This window comes from Phascolarctos cinereus, unplaced genomic scaffold (assembly GCF_003287225.1).
Source record: "Phascolarctos cinereus isolate Bilbo 61053 unplaced genomic scaffold, phaCin_HiC Scaffold_5;HRSCAF=322, whole genome shotgun sequence".
Classification (NCBI taxonomy): Eukaryota; Metazoa; Chordata; class Mammalia; order Diprotodontia; family Phascolarctidae; genus Phascolarctos; species Phascolarctos cinereus.
In genome coordinates, this window is record NW_027555958.1 from 269,418,286 (window position 1) to 269,439,318 (window position 21,033).

At 37.9% G+C, this 21,033-nt stretch overlaps 1 protein-coding gene across 1 annotated transcript in view; it reads left to right on the plus strand.

Annotated features, from left to right (window-relative positions):
* Positions 1-21,033, plus strand: part of RNF213 (ring finger protein 213) — a 170,689-nt gene that overhangs the window by 111,793 nt on the left and 37,863 nt on the right. Inside the window, 9 exon segments of the mRNA XM_078155847.1 lie at positions 6,236-6,355; positions 6,909-7,045; positions 8,094-8,247; positions 9,134-9,272; positions 15,047-15,238; positions 15,426-15,571; positions 18,309-18,463; positions 18,745-18,957; positions 19,516-19,697. Coding sequence (XP_078011973.1) covers positions 6,236-6,355; positions 6,909-7,045; positions 8,094-8,247; positions 9,134-9,272; positions 15,047-15,238; positions 15,426-15,571; positions 18,309-18,463; positions 18,745-18,957; positions 19,516-19,697 — 1,438 coding nt within the window.

A 21,033-nucleotide genomic window follows, 5' to 3' on the forward strand; every position in this document is an offset into this window, starting at 1 on the left:
CTCAGTTTCCTCATGTGTAAAATGAGAATAATAATAGCACCTCCCACTCAAGGTTGTTGTGAGGATCAAATTAAATAATTGTAAAGCATTTAGCACAATTTCTGGCACATAGAGCTTTAAATAGTGCTATGTAAATATTAGCTGCTACTGCTGTTATTTTCATTGTTGTTGGTAGTGTTAAAGAGACTGGTTAGAATGCTGTTTCAGTACTCAGAGAGAAAGGTAGAGAGGGCCTAGACCAGGAGAAGAAGACAGATATGAAAGATGATATTGTGGAGCTAAAAATGATAATTTGCAACTGATTAGGTATGTGGGGTGAGAGTGAGGAATTGGGAATGACAACAAGGTTGTGAACCTAAGTGACTAAGAAGTAGGGCAGTCATTGATCCCAGGGTCAGCAGCTGCTGTATCAGTGAGGGATACCAGTTTGGCTAAGCAACGTCCATGTCTGTGTTTTGAATGGCCAGTGCTTCATGTAACTGCTCATGATTCAAGGTACCATTGATATATGAACTCCTTCCTACAGAAGTGAGGCATATTGATGGAATTGGATCAGTTTATTACTTATATATTGAAACCATTAATGCTATTCTCATTTGAGGTGGGTTTTTTCCCCTTTAGGAAACAAAACAGTTGTATTTTAAAAAAATAGGGAAGTTTGGAAGATGAGGGAATTTTGGTGGAATTATGAGTTCTATTTAGGACATGTTGAGTTTGAGATATCTTCAGGTCATCTAATTTAAAGTAATTCAGCAGGCCAGGGGTGAGGAACTTGTGGCTTAAAGGCCACATGTGGCCACAAATTCCCCACCTCTGCAGAATAGTCAATTAATGATGCTTACCTGGAGCTCAAGGGAAAGGTTAGGTCTATAGATCTGTGAATCATCTTCTTAGAGGTGATAATTGAACTTATGTGATTAGATAACCAAGAGAGAGAGTAGAGCAAGAGAAGATCCAGGCCAGAGCCTTGGGGTACATCCATAGTTAGGGGGTGGGTTATGGAGGATGATTTAGCAAGGGAGATGAAGAAGGAGGAATTTTTAAGTAGTAGGAGAACAAGAGCAATGTCATGAAAACCAGAGGACAGAGCATCCAGAAACAGAGCGGTCAGCAGTGTCAGTGCTGCATGAATATTGTTGTTTAGTAACTTTTCAGTCATGTCCAACTCTTTGTGACCCCTTTGGGATTTTCTTGGCAAAGATACTAGAGTGGTTTGCTATTTCCTTCTCCAGCTAATTTTGTAGATAAGGAAACTGAGGCAAAAAGGCTCAAATGACTTTGCTAGGGTCACATAGCTTATAGCTGTCTGAGTCCAGATTTGAATGCAGGAAGAGGAATCTTCCTGACTCCAGACCCTGCACTCTAATCCATTGTGTCACCTAGTTGCTCAGTCCCTAGCAGGGATATTAGGAAAAAACAATTCCGGAATTGGAAAGGACTTCAGATGCCATTTAACCCAATCCATTTTTGATAAAAACAAAACAAAGCACCTCTTTAGTGTACAAATCAAATCTTCATCCAGCCTCTGCTTGAAGAAATCTAGTGAGAGAACTTGCTATATCTTACAATGGACTATTCCACTTTGATCAACTCTCATGTTAGGAAGTATTTCTTTTTTTTAAACTTTGAACTCTTTCTCTGCAGCTTCTTCCTGCTCCTGGTTCTGCCTTCTAAGACTGAGCAAAATAAGTCTAGTCCCTTTTCCATGTGACAGGCCTTAAAATTATCAGACAACTATCATGTGTCTCTGAAGTCTACTTTTTTCATGGCTAACCAGCCCCATATCTTTTTCAGATGAACTTCTTTATATATATATATATATAGATATATATATAGATATATATATCTATATATATATATATATATGTATATATATGTATACACATACATATACATGTACGTGCACGTATACAGACGGGGGGGAGAGAGAGAGAGAGAGCGTTGAAGACCATTTTCAAAGCTGATATGGAACCATTAATGACTGCTTTTTAGGTCTGGCCATTCAACAAATTCCAAATCCACCTATCTCTATTGTCACACCATATTTCTCCATCTTGTTTGCAAGAACTGGCTGAGAGTCTTTGTCAAATGCTTTTTCAAAGGACTGATTTATCAGAGTGACATGGCCTGTTATAAAGATGTGCTAGCTCTTTAGTGATCACTATTTCTTTTTCTAATTGCTTACTAACTGTCACTTTAATAATATGTTAAAAATTTTTCCAGAAATCAAAATCAAATTCACTGTCTGATTATAGACTCCTCTCTCTCTCTCTCTCTCTCTCGGTAAGTTAGGACATTTGCCCCACTCCAGTCCTGAAATGCTATCACAGTCTCCTCTATGATATTTTGAAAATCACTGATATATTCTTCACTGGCAGGAACAGAGAAACATCAAGCCATGTGTTATGCTGAGGACTGGCACAATTTCTAGATTTGTTTCTGAAATAACTCAAGAATTTTGCCTAAAATGCTGGTGGGAATAAAATGGAAGGATATTAACATCCCTCATAGGCGTGCTTTACCAGTGCCACTGGGCTTCTTGGCAGAGCTGTGTACAAAGTATTTGAGTAAAATAAGTAGCACGTAGTTGGTTATAGACACAGTATTGTTTTCTCCCAGATTTAAGCAAGCCAGTCTGTTAGCTAGGCATGTAGGTCATCACATTATTCAGAATTGTCAGCCCAGTAGTATAACAGTGCAGAAGAGACCAGATAGTGTGTAAAATCAACTAGTGCTGCTTCTCAGCTTAATGTGAATATTTCAGAGATTTTACCAAAGCAAGCAGTGGAAATTGGAGCATTTTTGATCTACATTAGCTCAGTTTACGTGGTTGGCAAAACAGCCGTTTTATACTGAGAACACTTAAAATCTTATGGTAAAGCAAAACTTAGAGAAAAGATGATATTGGGGAACAGTGTTAGGTATAGCAGTTATATGAATTCCTGCTCTATATGGAAAAATGTAAAAGCTTTAAGAAAATACTGCTATAATTATGAATGAATGAATGATAAAATATTTATTAAGCACTTAATATGTAATAGACTGTGTTTGATAAAGTATAGGTCAATAACAAATCTGCTTATGTGAAACACTATAGCAAAAATTTCCCTCAAATGTTAAGGATATTTGCCATTAGTTGGAAGAGAGTACTGGAGCCTCCAATCAAAAAGAACTTTATAATTATCTGCCACTTAATATGGGAAGCTCAGTTAGAAATGGCATGTGCTTTGTAGCCTTTCCAATAGTCACTTAAGACCAATCACTGACACTCAGTCTTAGCAGGTCCACGTCCAAGAAATGTGCAGCTCGGCTGTTCCAAATCAGAAATGCTGGTCATTGGCTGACAAAACACTGCTGTTTTAGTCTAATAATTAACTTTGGAAGCATTTTAACTAGATAGGAACAACAATATATCTGAATTTCTGATACAGTAAAAAAAAAAAAGTTAAAAAAACAGCAAAGATCACTGCCAGTTCTTTCAGTATCCTGAGATCTAGTTTGTCTTCATTAGTATTTGTGCAAGAAAGAACGTAAACCCTGGTTCTTCTAATTATGTAGCTGGTTCACTATCCATTATGCTATGATATCTCATTGATGTTTACTTTATTTTTAAATTTAAAAAATTATTTTTCAATTTTACTTTATTTTCAGTTCTAGATTCTTTTCTTCCAGTTCCCACTCCCTCCCTCCCATTGAGAAAGCAGGAAATACAAATCCCATTACCAGTATGAAGTCATGAAAAACAAATTTCCTCAGCCATATTTGAGGGAGAGGGAAAAAAAACGAGAAAAAACACTAATTACTCTACACTCTGAATCTATCAGTTCTCATCTAGAGGTGTGTTTTGTGGCAGTCCTTTAGCATAAGGGATTTTCTTCTTGGAGGACATAGGGAGTCCCCTATAGACCTCTGTTTTCTACAACTGGGCTTACAATCCCCCTACTCTCCCAGGATAGATATAGCTGTCAGGTTAAGTCCTTGTCAGAGTACCCAGTTTATGTCTAAGGGAAGACCTGAGGGCCAGCTAGAGATGTGAGGGGAAAAAACCCCTTAATGAGTTCAGATGTTAAGAATAACATGTAAAATAATGAGGGTCAATTCAACACAAAGGTTTACTATAGTCAGTGAGGAAGAGGGGGAGAGGAGGAAGGAGGGGGAAACCTGACATATAACTCAGGCAGATGCACAAACATAAGAGTATAATTCACTGAAGGGCAGTGCTGCATTGGAGAGCACAGAGACATGGGTCCATTCAGGATGAAAAGAGTGCTCCAGCAGGAAGGTATGTTACTGTTGGAGGAGAGGGTGTGCTCCAGAGTGCACTTCTGAGAGTAAGATTCTTATTATTTTGGATGGCTCCCTGAAGCTGGCCAATTTGAATGTCAGAGATCGGGCCAAAATATTATTTTTTGGGGGGGTGTTACTAGAAAAAGCAAGCTGGTGTTAGACAAAATGTTATTTTGGGGTTTTGCATATCAGAAAGAAGAGCAAGCTGGTGGTAGACAAAATATCATTTGGAAGATGTAGAAGTAACTAGCCTAAGAAAAATGTTGTCACTATTTTTCCATGAATATGTTCAATAAGCTTATAGTCTCACTTAAGGGGAGACTGTCATGATGGCCTCAAGACCAGCAGTCCTAATCTTAGAACAAAGTGAATATCATTTTTCATCTTGAGTTCTTTGCAACTATGGTGGGTCATTGTATTGATCAAAGTTTCTAAGTCTTTCATAGTTGATTATTTTTACAAAAATATTGCTGTTACTGTGTAAATTGTTCTCCTGAAACGTTGTATGTAATAATAGCAATATTGTAACAATGATCAACTGTGAAAGACTTAGCTGCTCTGATTCATATAATAATCCAAGACAATTCCAAAGGACTCATGATAAAAAATGCTGTTTCCAGAGAAAGAACTCTGTATGCATTTTGACGCATAATGTTTTTCACTTTCCTTTTCTTGCCTTTTTTCTTTTTTGCAAATGGCTAAGAGAAGTATGTTTTGTCTGACTTCACATGTATACTGGGTATATTTTTTGCCTTCTCAATTGGTGGCGGAGGAGTTGGAGGGAGGAAGAGAATTTGGAACTCAAAAATTTAAAAAATGAATGTTTAAAATAAAAGGTTTTTTTTTAAGGGAGAACACTTTTAAAAAGGTTAATTGTTCTCTTGGTTCGGCTCACTTTACTTTGCATCGATTTATAAAAGTCTTCCGAGATTTTTCTGAAACCAACCATTCAGTCACATTCATATATCATAACTTGTTCAGCCATTTCTCAATTGATGAGTATCCCTTTATCTTCCAATTTTTTGCCAACACAAAAAGAGCTGCTAGAAATATTTTTGTACATATGGGTCCTTTTCCTTTTTCTTTAATCTCTGAGATATAGACCAGTAGTGGTATTGCTGTGTTAAAGGGTATGCACAAAAAGCTTTTTGGGCATAGTTCCAAATTGCTTTCCAGAATAGTTGAACTAGTGACATTAATTTTAGTATTAATTAGTTTTCACTATATAAAATTGGGATTTTTACTATACATCCAAAACAAGTAATGTGGCTCTGTCAGTAATTATAGAGATCTTTGGATTTGAAACTTAAGTAATGCCCTTTGGGGAGATAGTGGGAGGTGGTTTCAGATTCCAGTAGTTCCATTGGTGTGGAACTTCCGGTACCTGTAGATGAGGAAAACCTTCACGACCAATAAAATTGTTCTACAACTTAGAGTTTACCTAAGTCAGCCTACGCTCTTAGAGTAGGATGTAATCATTTTTGTGTTGTGGACATCTTGGGCAGTCTGGTGAAGATTGTAGACTCCTTCTCAGAATAATGTTTCTAAATGCATTGAATAAAATACATAGGATTACAAAGGAAACAATTATATTTAAATACAGTTATCAAAATATTTTTTAAACCCATGAGTTCATGTACTTTAAAAACTTCTGTTTTAAAGAGCTGCTTCTGTGGTACTAAGAAATTAAGGAACTTGCTCAGAGTCACATAGATAGCAAGTATCAGTTAGGACTTGAACCTAGGTTCTCTTGACTTTGAGGTCAGCTTTCTGGCTACTCCTCCACACTACCTTGCTCCCATAGTAGAATAATACCGGTAGAATTACAGATTGAACATCAAGCAGTTAAACTATTCTCATTTGCTGTTGATTTTTAGGTACCTGAGTGAGAATAGAGATTAAGAAAGGGATGTACAGTGATACTGTCTGGTTATATTTTCCTTCCTAGGCCTTTGGCACTCTGTGCATATTGATGACCTACGAAGACCTACCATTATGGTTTCTGATATGACCATTTTACAAAATGTCTCAATCAGCCAACTGTTCAAGCCAGAGGACATATGTGAGTGTAAGTCGCATATGCGAAGGTCTGAAGAAGAAGTTTGAGGATGTATGAATGTACAAAAGGAGGGATGTGGGGATGATAGTTCAGACCTGGGGAAATATTGGTGCTAGATAGAATGCTCCTGACATTGATTACTGGGAGGATTGCATTAGAGAGAATATGCCAAGACCCATTTTGCTTGATTCATATCTGCTTTGCTTTGGAAAACATAGCAGAGCATGCTTAAAGAATTAATATTCACATATAAAGGATTGACACAATGGGGTTGTTGGCTAATTTGGGCTATAACATGAAAAAAGTTTTAGCATATTCTGGATAATTGCTATCAGTTTGTGAGTCACAAGTGGTGTCACTAGTGTATTAGATTGAATGATGAGTGTCTAGCTGACCTGTTTTGGCATTGACAGAGCCAACACAATTTGAAGACCCCCATTGAAGTCAGATTCCTCAAAGTAAACAGGAAACTAGGACTTGAGGTCCTTTGCCTTCAGAGAAAAGTACTGCTTCTCCTACTTCTACTGTTAGAGCACTGAATTATTTCCTCCTCTCGCTGTAGTTATGCAGCCCATGGCAATGGAGGTGGAGCCTGAGTCAGAAGCAAACAATGAAGAGGACGTTGAAATGGAGGCTGATACAATATCTTCTGGTGAAATGGAGGTGGAAAACGAAAGCTCAGAAATGGAAAAAACTAAAGTGAGCTCAGGGTCTCTTGTCCACTTTTGCTCTGTTGATGAACACTTTAAGCTGCATCTGATCGGCACTTATATTTTCCCTCTGAATTGGAGGTGTTAGCATAATAATATACACTTTTCCCTTTGCTGTGGCTTTTCCTTACAGTTTATTTAAAGTATGGTACAAATGGGCTCAAAGTTTTGGGTTCTGTTCCCTTGTGTGTATGACAGTGATAAGGGAAACTGCAGATAGTATGGTTGCATCCAGCACAAATAAACTCACCATCACTATAATAATATCTTGAGGTATGTTCCCTACCCAATGGTCAATAACATCTTTATATGTTAAGAATGGCATTTAAAAACCCTAGGATTCTAAAATGCAGATCACTCTTTCAGTCAATAAATATTTATTAAGCACTAGGGATTAAGTAAAGGCAGAAAGTCCTTGCTCTCTAAGAGTTTACATTCTAATGGAAGAGAAAATGTCAAAATCTTGTGGAAGTGAATATTGAAAACTAAAAATAAATAAATTAATTTAAAAGAGGAGAGAAAATGTATAAGTGATTCTCAAAGCACTCAGGGTAGAAACTGTTCTCATAGTAATACTAAAATGTTTTAATTTCTGATATATGTCAGTAGGAATAACATAAACAAAACCTTTTTGGGGTCCTCAGTAATTTTAAGAGTGTAAAGGGGTCCTGAGACCAAAAAAATTTGAGCACCACTGATGTAAATGAATAATGAGGAACATACAAAATATAGAGTATATGGAATTAATATAGAGAGTCTGCTAGCACCTATACAGAATATGAAAGTCCTTCTACTGAAGGTGGGATTTGACTTGAGCCTTGAAGGAAGCCAGAGTATCTAAGAGGCAGAGGTGAGAAGGGAGAGCAACCCAGGCATAGGAGATAAGAGATGGAGTATTGTGTTGGAGGAAGAGTGAGTATGCTAATGTAGCTGGATCATAGATTGTATGGAAGGGTACAAGAGGACTGGAAAGGTAGGAAGGTAGCTATCCTTTCCATGGGAGTGACATATGACTTGTTTTGTTTCCATGAGTATAGGAGCATACCCAGGTCCTAGATACCACCAGCCTTCTCAGAAGCTGTGTACAGAGTTCTGTGGGAATGTTAAAAGACCAGAATGATGCTTTTAAACGTGCTACAAAGAGAGTAGAAATTCTTCTCAGCCTCTTAACTGAAGATGATGATATGAAAGGTATGTGAGGCACTTCCACCCTGTTTTTATCTTTTACTCAAATAGGTTTGTAGGCTTTAATTTGACAGCACTTAAAAAATTATTAAATGCCTGCTATGTAGCAAGAGTATGTAAGTATGTAAGTGCTTTAAAAATACTACTGTATTTACTCCTTACAACAACTCAGGGAGGTAGGTTCTTTTGTTATCTGCATTTTACAGTTGAGGAAACTGAGGAAGACTAATTAGATGACTTGCCCAGGGTTACATAGCTAGAAGTGTCAGGGACCACCAGATTTTCCTGACTACAGACATAGCACTCTATCTACTTTGCCATCTAACTGCCTCTAAAGTGTGTGTGTGTGTGTGTGTGTGTGTGTGTGTGTGTGTGTAAAACACTTGATAGTTTGCAAAATGCTTTGCAAATATTATCTCATTTGAGTCTCACCACAACCCTGGGAAATAGGTGCTATTATCATTCTCATTTTACAGATGAGGAAACTGAGGCAAACGGAGGTTAAATGACATGGCCAGGGGTGGATTTAAACTCACATCTTCCTGAATCCACATCAGTATTCTATCTATTGTGCTACCACTCTGTGTAATTCTTGTGGTTTTCTACTCTTAGTCTTTTAAGGAGTGGAAAACCTCAGTAAATGCAACAGGGAAACTAGCAGAAATTCTCTGTGGTTTGACTAAACCAAGTTCTAGGCTCTCAAGCTACTTGTTGACTGAACAATAAATTTGGTATGGGAGCTTTGACAGCCCAGCGCAGCATCTTTATTAAGCACTTTGCTTACTGATGGAGTTGAGTAGAGATTATCTAAACAAGCCCATTTGAAAGACTTTTTAAAAACTAAATCTTATAGTCTCAGAATTTTTAGATTATGATTCTTTTCTATTTGCAGCCTCTTTTTTACAGGTTTTCAAGGCTCGTCTGTACTCTCTTTTGAAGAAACAAGAAGAAAACTATTTCTACAATGTGAAGCAATGGGTAGTAAGAGAAGCTTCCAATCAGAATGCCCTCCAGGAGGCAGGAACCTTCAGGTATAGATGCTTTAAAGGGGCTTTGCCAGAAAATGTAACAAACCAAAGGATACAGAGCTAGAAAACCTTGAAGGCCATCAGTTCCCATCAAGCTTATCCTTACATGAGGATCTGAGGCCCAAGGAGGTGAAACAATATACTTAAATGCACGCAAGCAGGAAGTAGCAAAGTTGGGATTGGATACAGTGCCACCTTTAGTGTTTTTTCCACTAAACCACACAACCTGTGTATTTTTTTTTCAGCCAAAGACAAGGTTTATTAGAACATCCATCATATTGGGCAGACTCTTTTTTTTAATATGAATTTATTTATTTTTAGTTTTCAACATTTACTTCCACAAAATTTTGAATTCCAAATTTTTACCCCATCATGCCCCTCCCCCCACCCCAAGATGGAATGCATTCTGAATACCCCTTCCCCTAGTCTGCCCTCCCTTCTGTCTCTCCCTCTTCTCTTATACCCTTCCGCTTTTGTTTTCCTGTAGGGCAGGATAGATTTCTGTACCCCATTTCCTATATTTCTTGTTTCCCAGTGCATGTGAAAACATTTTTTTAAACATTGTTTTTAAAACTTTAGGTTCCAAATTTTCTCCCTTCTTCCCTCCCCACCCACTCTCATTGAAAAGGCAAGCAACTTAATATAGGTACATGTGCAGTTATGCAAAACACTTCCGTAGTAGACATGTTGTGAAAAACTAACTCTATTTCCCTTAATCCTATCCTGCCCCCCCCATTTATTCTGTTCTTTCTTTTGACCCTGTCCCTCCTCAGAAGTATTTGCTTCTGATTACCCCTTTCCCAGTCTGCCCTCCTCTCTATCATCCCCCTGCTCTCTTGTCCCCTTTCCCCCCAGTTTTCCTGTAGGTTAAGACAGATTTCCATACCCAATTGAATGTGTATGTTATTCCCTCCTTAAGCCAAATCCTATGAGAATAAGATTCCTCATTCCCTCTCACCTTCTCTCGTTTCCCCTCCACTGTAAGAGCCTTTTCTTGTCTGTTTTTTGTGAGATAATTTACCCCATTCTACCTCTCCCTTTCTTCTTCTCCGAGTATCATCCTCTCTCATCCCTTAATTTTATTCTCCAGATATGACCCCTTAATCTTCAACTCACCCTGTGCCCTCTATCTATCTATCTACATATACATACATATAATTTTTTCCTCCAACTACCCTGATACTGACAAAGGTCTCATGAGTTATAAATATCATCTTTCCATGCAGGAATGTAAACAGTTCAATCTTAATAAGTCTCTTATGATTTCTCTTTCCTGTTTACCTCTTCATGTTCCACTGAGTCCTGTATTTGAAAGTCAAATTTTCTATTCAGCTCTGGTCTTTTCATCAGAATGCTTGAAAGTCCTCTATTTCACTGAATGACCATTTTTTCCCCTGAAGGATTATACTCAGTTTTGCTGGGTAGGTGATTCTTGGTTGTAATCCTATCTCCTTTGCCCTCCGGAATATTATATTCCATGCCCTGTGTCCTTTAATGTAGAAGCTGCTAAATCTTGTGTTATCCTGATTGTGTTTCCACATACTTGAATTGTTTCTTCTGGCTTGTATTTTCTCCTTGACCTGGGAACTCTGGAATTTGGCTACAATATTCCTAGGAGTTTTCCTTTGGGGATCTCTTTCAGGAGGAGATCTGTGGATTCTTTCAATTTCTATTTTGCCCTCTGGTTCTAAATATCAGGGCAGTTTTCCTTGATAATTTCTTGAAAGATGATGTTTAGGCTTTTTTTTTGATCATGGCTTTCAGATAGTCTAATAATTTTAAAATTCTCTCTCCTGGATCTATTTTCCAGGTCAGTTGGTTTTCCAATGAGATATTTCACATTGTTTTCTAATTTTTCATTCTTTTGGATTTGTTTTACAGTGTCTTGATTTCTCATAAAGTCACTGGTTTCCAATTGCTCTATTCTAATTTTTAAGGAAGTATTTTCTTCAGTAATCTTTTGAACTTCCTTTTCCATTTGGCCATTTTTCTGTTTAGGGCATTCTTCTCCTCTTTTTGGGCCTCTTTTGCCATTTGGGTTAGGCTATTTTTTAAGGTGTCATTTTCTTCAGTGTTTTTTTGGATCTCCTTTAGGAAGCTGTTGACTTGTTTTTCATGATTTTCTTGCATCACTCTCATTTCTCTTCCCAGTTTTGAGCTCTTCCAAGGCCTGAGACTGATTCATATTTTTCTTGGAGGCTTTGGATGTAGGAGCTTTGATCTTTGTTGTCTTTTTCTAGTTGTATTTTGATCTTCTTTATCACCAAAGTAAGATAATATAGTCTGACTCTTTTTGCAAGGTTTGCTCATGATCCCAGCCAACTACTTGAGTTTTAAACTCTTTGTTAAGGTAAGAGAATGTACTGTCCCAAGCTTCAGGGGTTTGTACAGCTGTTTTCAGAGATACTTCTAGGGACTTGTAAATTTTCAGTTCTTCCAAGGTGCTATGATAAAAGGGCAAGGTGTTTACTCCTTTCCTGGCCTGTGCTCCGGTCTTTGAGTGACTAACCACTAGCACTCTTTTCTATCTTGAAACTGTGAGGAGGATTTTCTCTCCACCACCACTAGAAGCTCCACCCTGCCAGTGTTCCTTCCTCACCCCAGGGCCGCCACCCAGAACTGTGACCCAGATCCAAGCATGGGCAAAGCAAGAGATTCCTGCCTCAGCACTGGCATAGAAATCCCTGCAATCCCCCTCTGATCAGCCACCCGATTCCCCCTCAGTCTGTGGGCCGGAAGCTCAGGAGGCAGCCGCTGCCCTGGGGGCTGAGCTTCTCAGGGAATGGGGCTGAGACCCCACACTTCTCTCACTGCAGAAACAGACTTTTCCCACTGTCCTTCTAAGTTGTCTTTGGTTTTCGTGGGTTGAGAAATGTGGAAACCACCACAGCTGCCTGCAGTTCAGTCCTCTGAGGCCTACTCCAGGTTTGCTGCGGCCTGCACACCCACACCGCACTGCACCCTTCTCCCCACCCAGCGTGATATACCTTTCCAATCAACCATCTAGGTTGTCTTGGGCTGGAGATTTGTTTCACTCTGTCTTTTTGTGGGTTCTGCTGCTTTAGAATTTGTTCAGAGCCATTTTTTACCGGTATTTGGAAGGGTTTGGGGGAGAGCTGAAGCAAGTCACTGCTTTCACTCCACCATCTTGGCTGTGCCCCTAATGTGTGCATTTTTTAGGCAGCTGGTGGTACATTGGATGGAGGGCCAGATCTGGAGTCAGGGATACCTGAATTCACAGGTAGCCTCATTTACTTACTAGCTGTGTATTAGCCACTGTTATCATTACCATTATTATTATTAATCTTCTGTCTGTGGAGAGGCACATCTAGGGTGGCAATGTCAAGCACTTCCATATTTAGTGCAACTAATTAATTGTGAATGCTTGATATGGCATCTGTAAAGGCACAAAGGTCAGAAACTCAAAGCTTTCAAAATCATTTTTCAGTCAAGTATCTTAGACCATCCCTGCTTTTAGAGCATCCAGCATCTCCATTTTGTATATCAAGAAAATAATTTGAAGAGAAGTAAAGTTATTTTCTTAGGCCTTTTTTGTGAGGTGAGAGTTGAATCTCACACCCATAACCATGGATCTTCCTCTCTGTACTGTTCCATTAAACCTGATTTTTAGTCATCTAGGGTTTCTTTTGCTTCTTGGAGAACATAGTCCTGTCATCATTAGTCAGCATCTCAGTGATCAATAGAAGAAAAAAATATTTAAAATGATTAAAAACATAAATAGTAGATTTATAAATAAAGATTTCTTTCCTCTGACAATTTTTTGTTTTTCTGCTGATGCTCAGTCTCATGAGCATACATGTAGATATTTAGCTTATAGTAATCCATCTCTGTTTTTTGACAGCACCAAAAGACATGTTGTAAGGAAGATGTGGTTCTTTTCCATATTGTCAACCTCGAAAGGTTAAATAGCATCTAATTTTTACTTCCTGTTTTAATTCATTATGAATCAGTATATATTTGACTTTATCTTGACCTGGCAACCTCTGTTTTACTAAGGAAGGTATACTGTCTAGAAGAAAAAAAAGGTTATAGTCCCTCTATACTTAGCTTAATCAGACTGGAGTCTGGATCTGGAGTGTTGGATGCAATATTTTAGGAAACTAGTGAGCATCCAGACGAACACATCCACTGATAACTAGTACAGATTTGCTATAGGCCACCAGTAAATGTTCCTACTGGATTCTTCTCAAATTATGTTCACCCTTATTTTGTGTTATTCTTGGGGCCACAGGATTTAGATTTGGAAAGGATCTTTGAGATTTGTTAGTCCAGTCTTTTTAACAGATTAGGAAGCTCCTTAGTTCTTTTTTCCTCCAGTACCTGAATTTAAGAATGGGATTAGGAATTAGGAAATGTAGGTTCAGATCCCAGATCTGTGACTTAACTAGCTTTGTGACCTTCGAAGCAAATCATTTAACCTCACTTAAGCCTTAGTTTCCTTATCTGTAAAATGACAATGACTTACTCATAAAGTGTTGTAGAATTAAGTGAGAGAATAAATTATAAAAGCACTTTATGGACCAAAGTGTTTTGTCCTTGTAAAGTGATCAAAGTATTTTTGATAACTTTGGGATGAATATATTGGATTTTCATTCTCCCACCAGAATGTTGAGATTAATTGTGTCTAATCATTGTTACCTAGTGGTTCATCCAAAAAATATATCCTATTTCTCCATTATAACATTTTCAATAAATTTGACTAAGTCCCCTAAGTTTCCTTTCCTCGTCCAGTTCAGAGAACACTTATTAAATATTTATTATGTGTCAGGCATTATGTTTGGACATTTGTGATGTGAAGACTAAAGTTAGTTGCCCCTGAGAAGCTTACATTTTAGTGGGACGAAACAACATATAAACAGATGAGTAAATAAAAAATGTCTACAAAGTCAATACAGAGTAATTCCAAGGGATGAGACAACAGCACAGACAGCCACAGGAGGCTTGAACTAATGAGTCATTAAGTTACTCGCTCCAGGAAACAGTCATTTGTCCAAATAAAGAATTTGGTCTTCTGAAAACATAATTTTGCAGCTAATTGTGACTTGGAAGATTTTTTATTTCATATTTCAGTTAATGAACATTTATTTTTCCAACTCTTATCAATCCCAAATTGAAAGGAAAAACAAAATTCTTTAACAAATATGCATAGTCAAGCAAAATAAATTCCCACATTGTCAACATTTAAAAATGTGTGTCTCATTTTGCACTTGAGTCCTTTACTTCTCTGTCAAGAAATAGGTAGTTGTACAAAGTTCGTAAGGCTTTCAAAGTTGCTTGTCTTTACAGTGTTGTTACTGTTGTACAAAGTTTTCTCCTGGTATGTTCTGTTCACTTCACAGAAGTCCATAAAAATCTTGTCAAGTTTCTGTTTCTCAAATCTTTTAGAGTCTTTTGTCTTTGCTGTGTTGTTGCTACTGAATAAATTGTTCTCCTGGTTCTGCTCTCTTCACTCTGCATCAGTTCTTACAAGTCTTTCCAAGTTTCTCTTTCTCTTTCATTGTTTCCTGTGGCATAACTGATTGTGACTTATTGAATACTGAACTGAATTAAGTTCTAGTTCTGCCTCTTATCTTTGAAAGACCCTTTTCCTCTGTGGAAAAGTGCTGATCCTAATCTGAGTTTCCAATCTCTCATCTGTATTGTAGTAACTGGTTGACTAATGTCCACAGAAAGTTTTAATGGCACTGTTGAGTGGTAATTATGTCATTCCCCCCACCCTTTCCCCCCAGGTTTATCTTTTTCTTTTCTTACCACAGGCATACCTTGTGGAAACGGGTCCAGAATGCCGTGATACCTCTACTGGCTGCTGTGGTATCCTTTATTGACAGAGATTGTAACCTTGACTTGTTAGTCTGCCCAACCTCTCCACCATGGGTGAAGGCTCTGTGGATGTTTATTTTCCAAGACCTCAAGTTTCTGAACATACCTCTCATGCTCAGCAATGCTAGGTAAGCTCTGGAATGCAGCATTGAGACAGTGTAGTCTGTTTTTGTTATCCTCTCACCTTTCTCACTGGTTGGCATAGAAGGGAATTAAGAACAGTGATGGAAGATAATTTCTAATTCTGTTTTTCTTGCATCGTCGTATGGCATTTTTTACTGATTGTAGTCTTTGTCCTCACTTGCTTTGCTATAGTTTGAAGGCAGAGATGGCACCCATCATGGTACAGAACTATATGAAGCTATCAGAAAATGTTTCAAATGATGTCCCCTTCTCTTGGAGAATCAAGGACTATTTGGATGAGCTTTGGATGCAAGCTCAGTACATCACAAATACTGAAGGTGAGGTCAAATAGTTTTTGGCACAGACAAGTTGGACTCTTTTACTTAAGGAAAAGTTATGTTAGAGGGGAACTATTCTGAAGTTGATTTCAAACTAAGCACTCTGTTGTACCTAACAAGCTCCTTATCTTTTAATCTCCAACAAAATCTTCTAAAAACCAAGACCCACAGTATAGCAGGGATTGGCAAACTATGGTACATCAGCCAAAAATAGATGTGATTTGATTTTAGGGGGGAGAAGGAGTAGAATTTTGTGAGGAGGAAGAAAAGCAAGAATATGTGGAGTAGGAGATGATAGACCTCACTCTGCTGGCCCTGCCTTTCTTCTTCATTAGCCATTCTCATTCCAGGGATCCTGGAATACTGTGGGCACAGACCATTCCTGACAGTGTTTGCCTACAATTAAGATTGCTACTTTCTCAATTTAATTTAGCTAAACTAGATCTTTAAAATTTCTACCTAGCTTCCTAGCCTAAATTAAAATTCTCTCTTTGACTTCTTGTCAAGTGCTCAAAATTTTGAAAAGCTACATAGACAATAAATGCAAATTATTATTATTTTTTTAAATTTAGGGGTAGGGACTGCATCTGTGACTCCATTGGCAGAGGACGTTCCCTGTAGCAGTATAGATTAGCACATGCTCAGCAACTTAAATTCTGAACTTTAAATTCAGCAACAAACACTGAAAGGTTAAATGTCCTACCTAGCATCAGAGAACGGGACTTGAATGCAGGTTTTTCTGGCTTCCATGCTAGCTTGCTAGTCTCTATGCCAGGGTGCTTTAAAATGTTTTTTAAAAATTGTTGATGCATTTTATTTGACACACTAGAATTTTCCCAACAAAGCCCCAAACAAGTCCCTTTACGGGGTGCATTTCCTAAAAGAGAAATTGTTTTTTTCATTCTTTAAAAAAGGAAAGAATACCATCCTTTTTGGGGCTGGGGTGGGATTTGAGGTTAAGTGACTTGCCCAGGGTCACACAGCTAGTAGCTAGTGTCAGGTGTTTGGTCTGAGGCCGGATTTGAGCTCAGGTCCTCCTGACTTCAGGGCTGGTGTTCTAGCTACTGCGCCACCTAGCTGCCCTGTCTTTTTAGTTTTTTTAGACTAGTATATGGTTAAGAATTTCTAGTAAAACCACATCTGATGTTTGTAACTGTCTGCTTATTTATGGATTTTTGTATTTTGTTGTGACATAGTGATTTACAAAGAAACTTAGTGATCCTGTTAAGGTTATTGTTTACCATTGGAGTGTGAATAAAACCTAGTATTTTCAAGGGGAAAAAGTATTAACATCAAAATTTGACCAGAGTTCTGTTGCCTCTCCAGGTTAATTTGTACATATTATTCTTTCAGCTATTTCTTCACTCTGTATCATTTCATATAGGTCTTCCCATGGTTCTCTGAATTCTTCATATTCATTTCTGTTATGGTTCCAATAATAATCCTGTTACCTTAAAATACCCTAATTGGTTCACCCATTACTCAGTTGATGGGCCTATGTTTGTTTTCAAGCTTTTCACTATCATAAATAATGCTGCCATAAACATTTTTGTACATTTGGGTTACTTTCTTAATGAAACCTATTTTAAATTTTGTTGATATCTTTTGTTTTTATGTTACTTCCATTTCCCAGTTTATTTCTCTTCCCCTTCTAGAGAGTTATCTTTTTCAGCAAAGAATAAAAAAGAGGGGAAAAATGGACTTGATGTGTAGTATTTCATATTCATAGCTCCTCATCTACAAAGAATGGGAAGAGGTGGCTTCTCATACCTCTTCTTTGGGATCAAGTTATCAAACATGATTCTATTGTATTCAGTTTTGTTTCTTTTGTTTATTGTTTTTTATATTTACAGTGTTGCAATCATTGTGTATATTGTTTTTCTGGTTTTGATTATTTCATTTTGTAGCATTTCATATGAACTTTCCATGCCTCTCTGTCTTTATCCACATTCATCTTTATGAGCGTGTGTGTGTTAATTACAGTAATATCCTATTACATTTACATACTAAAACTCTTTTAGCAGCTCTCTAGTTACCAGTCATCTACTTTCCAGTTCTTGGCTTTCACAAAAAGTGCTGTTATAAATATTTTGGTGTCTGTTTGATCTTCCTACAGTGCTGATCTGACCACGTCATTCCTCTGTTCAGTAAACTCCACTGGATCCCCATCACTTACAGATTCGAATATAAAATCTCCTGTTTGATGTTCAAAGCTCTTCATAATGTGCCCCTTCCCTGCCTTTCCAGTCTTCTTGCACCTTATACCACTAACCCCTACCCCATCCATATTCTGTGTTTCTCTAAAAGGACACTTCATTTCCCAACTCCAGGCATTTTTACTGGTCGTTCCTTAGTCTCTCTATGTACTCCTTCGTTATCTCTGCCTCCTGGCTTTCCTCATGTCCTTCAAGGCCTAGCTAAAATCCTACCTTCTACAGAAGCCTTTTTCATTTCTCTTTAATCTTAGTGTCTTCTTTCTTTTGGTTATTTCCAATCTATGCTATATAAAGCGTGTTTTTACATAGTTGTTTGCATGCTGTCTTTCACACAAGAGACAGTGAGCTTCTCAAAGGCAAGGACTATCTTACCTTTCTTTATAGCTCAGTGCTTGGCATATAACAGGCACTTAATGTTTATGGACTGAGTAATATCAGTGAAGTACAAATAGCTTGACTATATGAGGAGATTCATAAATCACTTTTCATTCAAAGCTTCTTTTTGGGTTCCAATCTTTCAGGATTGTCAGAAAAGTTTGTAGACATCTTCCAACAGACCAACCTGGGCAAGTTTCTAGCCAGTCTTAATAAGGAAGGGCAGCAAATGCTCCTTCGTTCCTACTTGAAGGACTTCCTCCTCTTGACCATGAGTGTGTCTACCCCGGATGAATTACAGGTTAGTTTGAACAAAAGACCCCTCTGTAAAGCTGGTGAAATATTGCTTCATTAAAGACCATAGTGTTTTGCCAGAGATTCTTAGAAATAGTGCTATTTTACCCATAAAACACAATGTAGTTACAAAAATGTTATTGGACTAGCAGGATAAAATTAAATGCTAACCACTAGCAGGCTTTCATTCCCACAGAGCGCCCTACAGAGAGAATTTGTGTTGCATGAAAATTTAAAGAAAAACAAATGCTCTGGTTTCTTCCTAAACCTTTCCCCTTAAACTTCTAGTTTTTACAGATAGCGCTGTGGTCCTGTATTGGGCAACTCAAAGCAGAATCAGAGGACTTAGAGGAAGGACTCTCCTTACCTTGGGTGCATCTCGCCTATCAGCATTTCAGGAACCGAATTCAGAACTTTGCTAGGATTCTAGCCATTCATCCCAGTGTTCTGGAGCCCCTCCAGCAGGCAAAGAATAATTTTGACTTGGCTGGATCTGAAATGGTATATGGCTTTTTGGGAATCTATGTCTTAGTGTGTTAATAATAGCTTACAGTTATAGAGTACTTTAGGGTTTACAAAGCACTTTATATCATCTCCATTTTACAGATAAGGAAACTGAGGCTTTGGGAGGTTGTGATTTTCCTGTGGTCAAACAGTTAGTGGAAGTTGGAAGTAGGACTCAAACCTAGACCTTTTCTAACTCCAAGGTCAACCTTTTTTTTAATGGCAGTACATTGCTACTCATTTAAAGCTATCTGCTTAGCACCAGATCTGTTGCTCACCTTTAATTACGATGTGATACTTTAAAGTTCACTCTGAGAAGTGTAGAAAAAGTCTGAGTAGTGAATAGAAGAGTCTATCTTAGCAGATTATTGAAGATTTTCACAAAGCAGTGGGCGTATAGATGCCAAATATATCTTAATGATGTCATATTTGAACCAGGTAGATTTTGATAGCTTAAGAATATGGTATTTGGCCAAAACCTGCTGCCTACTTCTACTGAGCAAATAGGGGGAAAGCTACTAAATCATTTTTGTTGGTTGGCCTTTGTTTTTCCAGGTGCTTGATGTGTATGCTGCACTGGCTTGTGCTGAAATGTTGAAGAAGGATGTTTTGAAGCCTAATCCTCAAGCTTGGTTGCAGATGGTAAAGAATCTTCATATGCCTTTTGAGTTCCTCTGTACAGAAAGCTATATGCAAAGCTGTGGAACCATGTGCAGAACTGTGCTTACAGTAATCAAGTGAGTCCCATGAAGTTTAATTTTGGTTGCAAATCTTTCTTTGCTTATTTGACAACTGTAGAGTAGCCAGCTATGTGTCTGGCACCAAGCTAGGTATTGTAGGTGATAGAAAGAAACAAAGGCCGTGAGCCTTGCCTTAACAGGGCTGGCAGTCTAGCTGGAAAAATAAGAAATGCACACATAAAAAGTTTTAAAATAATAATAATGGTAATAAGGAGTGATTAAGTACTGCATAGGAAGTGATGACTGGCCCAGAAGGAAGTCTTTAGGGACAAGGTATGATTGAATTAAGCTTTTAAGAGTGAGTAGAATATGGATAAGTAGAAAAAGAGGGGAGGAAATCTGGGCAAGAGGAACAGTAATATCAGTTGACATTTGTATGGTGCTTTTAAGGTTTGTAAAGTATTTTATATGTATTATCTCTTTGAGCCTCACCCATTTTACAAATGTAGAAATTTAGGCTTAGAGAAATTATTATTTTGAACCTAGGTTTTCCTTAGTACAATCCCAGCCTTCTCACCTTTGCGTTACATGACTGCCTTTCTGATGTGAACAAAAGTATTAGAGGCAGCAGTGATTGTTGTTTTTAGTAGAAAGCAAATCTGACTGAACAGAGAGATCACAGTGAATGAATTGTGATGAAGGGTAAATTGGGGCCAGATTATAAAAGGCCTTGAATTATATTCTAAATAATATGAACATTTTGTATACATTGGAAAGCCATTAGAAGTCTTGAGGCAGAGGAGTGACATGACTTTTTTTTTGATTAGCATTTTAAGATTGGTCTGGTGACGATGTTTAAGACAGATTAAAAGGGAAAAAAATCAAAAGCTTTTCAGACATTATTGCAATTATCAGAGTTAAAACAATTAAGGGGATAGACTAAGTAAGGTATTTACCATGGAAATGAAAAGGATGGGTCAAATGTGAGGGACCCAGGTGGAGTTGGCATTCTTAATGTATGCTGTTGGTGTAAAATGTCCTCAGTTACCTTACCAGTATAACTGAGGAACAGCAAGGAGGCCAGTATTACTGGATCAAAGAGTACTTGGAAGAAGGGAGAGGCAAGTAAGATGTAAGAATACTGGAAAAGTAGGAAGGGGCCAGGTTATAAATAGAGGATTTTATATTGATCCTGAAACTAATAGGAGCTACTGGAGTTGATTGAGTAATGGGGTAATATGGTCAGACCTGTGCTTAAGGAAGATCAGTTTGACAGATGAGTAAATAGTGAATAGAAAGAGAAGAGGTTGTGAGACCAGCTAGCAGGCTGTTGCAGAAGTACATACATGAGGTGATGAGGGCAGGCATTAAAGTGATGGCAGCGTCACAGGAA